The 3484-nt window shown below is 45.3% G+C and overlaps 1 protein-coding gene across 1 annotated transcript in view; it reads right to left on the reverse strand.

Annotated features, from left to right (window-relative positions):
• The window catches only part of vwa3a (von Willebrand factor A domain containing 3A), a 44813-nt gene that overhangs the window by 24830 nt on the left and 16499 nt on the right, over positions 1–3484 (reverse strand). The window contains exons 15-16 of the mRNA XM_043711067.1: positions 3193–3267; positions 2047–2185 (exon numbers count right to left, since the gene is read on the reverse strand). Coding sequence (XP_043567002.1) covers positions 2047–2185; positions 3193–3267 — 214 coding nt within the window. The remainder of the gene's footprint in view (positions 1–2046; positions 2186–3192; positions 3268–3484) is intronic.

Consider the following 3484-nt stretch of genomic DNA (forward strand, 5'->3'; position numbering starts at 1 on the left):
AACAGTTTCCTCATTTCCCGTTCCCCCACCTCATCCTAGCTTCTAACCTCCAGAAACTCGGTCCCCTGACCTGTCCGGACTTGTCCGACCTGCCCAGCTCCTTTTCCACCTATCCACTCCACCCTCTCCTCCCTGACCTATCACGTTCATCTCCTTCCCCACTGACCTATTGTACTCTATGCTACTCTCTCCCCCCCCCCCCCCTCCTCTATCTTATCTCTCCACGCTTCAGGCTCTCTGCCTTTATTCCTGATGAAGGGCTTTTGCCCGAAACGTCGATTTTGCCTGTCCTCGGATGCTGCCTGAATTGCTGTGCTCTTCCAGCACCACTGATCCAGAGTCAACCAGAATAGGTCCAACTTAAACTGGGAGGAGCTGCTGATCATTGGACTTTATATTTAAGAGCTGAGTTTAGCAGATGCTCTAGCTCAGTGGTAACACTTTTCTCTGTGATTCAGCAGAGTAGGGGTTCAAAACTAGTTTCTTTGATCCTAGGGTCTCCTGTGGCATTGTGGTTATGTCCCTACCTCTGGCCGCAAAAGACCCAAGTACAAGCCTAGGCTGTTTTGGAGTTGTGTTACAGCACACTGATTAAGAATATCTCAAGAGCAATTTACAATGTAGCTTGGATCTGGGCTTGGCAGGCAATGGGCTGTGGAGGGGACCATACCTGCCAACTTTCTGCCCCTCTTCTAAGATTACGTTCATGCCTGGGAGGCCTTAGAGAGGGAGCAAATTGCTCTTGATGTCTCTAGAGAGAGGGAGGCAACACAGGGATACAGTGCTTTATTTTACCTTGTAACTCTTTTTTGATTTAGTCCCTTCCCTCTCTCCCTACCCATCTGAAGTTTCACATTGCCCATAATGGGCTTTGCTTGTAAACCTCTGGTTAGCTGCATGGGTAATCACTGGTGGTAGTTATGATTTGGAGATGCCGGTGTTGGACTGGGGTGTACAAAGTTAAAAATCACACAACACCAGGTTATAATCCAACAGGTTTAATTGGAAGCACACTAGCTTTCGGAGCGACGCTCCTTCATCAGGTGGTTGTGGACTTGATGAAAGAGCGTCGCTCCGAAAGCTAGTGCTTCCCATTAAACCTGTTGGACTCTAACCTGGTGTTGTGTGATTTTTAACTTTGCACAGTGGTGGTAGTTAATTGTTAAGAACAAAAAAAAGTCACAGTGATTTGGTGGTGGGAAAGTTGTGCATGATATCATATAAAAAAAAGCTGAATTCATGAATTTGTCAATAATTGTTTTGTTTATTTGGTGGTGGGTTTCTAAAGCTAAAGTTTTTTTAAAATTTGACGGTGGTCTCTTTGTATAAAAAAACATTGTGTTCTTGAGGGAGCTCTGGGGCGTGGTACCTGTGCTTGGGTAGAATTCCACACTAGCACTGGGTTCCAGATCCTCCCGGAAGAGCCTCTGCCCCTAGCCTGAGCTTCCTCATGGAAATCCCCAGAGTCCTGCCAAGTGGAAAGGAGAGGTTTCTTGTCTGGTCTGAGACTGCACACTTTTTGCAACTTTACGTTCATCCTGCTCTCATGGTTACACCCATGCCAGTATGGAGAGGGAGTGTGCAGTGTCTACAGTTGGCCCTGTGTGTTCACAGTGACATGGGCAGCATGGAGGGTGGGGTGCATTATCTCCCCCAGAAACACCATTTTGATTCCGCCCCCATCTCTGATTCGCCCCATTTTGATTTTTTTGTGATTGCTGCATAATTTCTGTTGGGAAATGTTTGTAATTTCTGAACTGGGTTTTTAATTTTAAATCACAAAGTGTGGTTCTTGTTGTTGGGTGATTTGTTAACTTGCTAATTGAGTTTATTTTCAAAACTAAAAGAGTTGAGTTTTTCTCCCATGGGGAGTATGCTTTTGGACAGAGAAAGGATCCAGAGGGAAAAGATGGAAACTGGTGTTTGTGGTAAATTATAGATTTACGGTGTAGCCCTTGTAAATCTCTGGAAGAGTTTTGCTGCTTGGTTTAAAACATGGACATTAGTGTAAAACACTGTTGTTTCAAATTCAGTGCTCCTTCCTACCATCTCCTGATCAGGTATTCCACTGGTAAGAAGGTACATGCCACAAGGATCCCCTTGTTCATGCAGATTATTTTCTGTTGCTGCTTTCAATGCACCCATGAAATTCCGACTGCCACTGCACTCCAGAGTCAGGACCCACCTAAACGTGGGGCATAGAGAGACAGAGACCATCACAATGAACAGAAGTCCACATCCATTGAACACCTACAAGGTTCTGATGAGTGCCAGTGAATGATAAAAGGAAGAGAGATTCAGTATAGAAAATATATCTGTAATTATCTCATTCCATTTGTGACAAACACACATTTCTGAGTGTCTTACTGTTAATTAAAGTGAGGTCACTATTATAATGCAGGAAATGCTAGTCAATAAGCACAGAATCACAGAATCCCTACAGTGTGGGAGTAGGCCATTTGGCCCATCGAGTCCACACTGACCCTCCAAACAGCATCTCACCTAGACCCAACCCTGGCATTTTCCATTGCTAATCCACCTAGTCTGCCCATCCCTGGAAACTATGGGCAATTTAGCATGGCCAATCCACCTAATTTACACATCTCTGGGAGGAAATTACAGCACCTAAAGGAAACCCAGGCAGACACGGGGAGAACACACAAACTCCACACAGAGACCCAAGGTTGGAGGTTGTAATACAAAGCAAGTAATAACCGGATTCTGTTTCTTTCGTAATGTTAGTCAGGACGCCAGGGAGAAACTGTTTGCTGTTTTGTGAACAAGTTCCAATGTACCTATACATCAACCTGAGAGAGCTGATGGGATTTTGAGGTAAAATCTTCCATCTGAAAGATGGCACCTCAACACTGTTGCATTCTCTCGTATTCAGGCTGATTTTTCTGCTCAAGCGCTGGAATGGCATTTAAAGCCAGAACCGTGCATCTCACAACCAGAGGGAGAGTGAGCCAACAGTGAGACCAACTGAACAAAGGCTAATACGAGGGAGCTGCACCAAAGTCAGACAGTAGGAGGACTTTGCGGGTTTCACACAAGAACATTGAGGAGAGCTTCAGGAAGGCAATTCTGGGAGGTGAAGCCAAGGCATTTGAAGGCATGGCCAGTAGGAGAGCCCAAAACACCAGAAATGGACCTGAAAGAATCAGTCAGGAAAATTAAATTGCAGGAACTCACCTCCACACTGCCTGCAGATTATCTGGTGTAACTGGCACCATTTGGGGCTGATATTGCTGAACCTCAGAACCAAACCTACAAACAGGGGAATATAGTGAATGATTCATCATTAAACTCCCAAACAACCAGGAAAAATTAGCCGCAACCCAATACCACACTAAACCAACCCTCAGCCAGTCACACCACAGCTAAACAACAACATTAGGATATCAAATAGGGAAGAGAGCAGAGAGAGAGAGAGAGAGAGATGGTGGGGGAGGGAGAAGTGTGAGAAGAGAAGGATGGGGAGAAG

Source organism: Chiloscyllium plagiosum, chromosome 21, assembly GCF_004010195.1.
Source record: "Chiloscyllium plagiosum isolate BGI_BamShark_2017 chromosome 21, ASM401019v2, whole genome shotgun sequence".
Lineage (NCBI taxonomy): Eukaryota > Metazoa > Chordata > Chondrichthyes > Orectolobiformes > Hemiscylliidae > Chiloscyllium > Chiloscyllium plagiosum.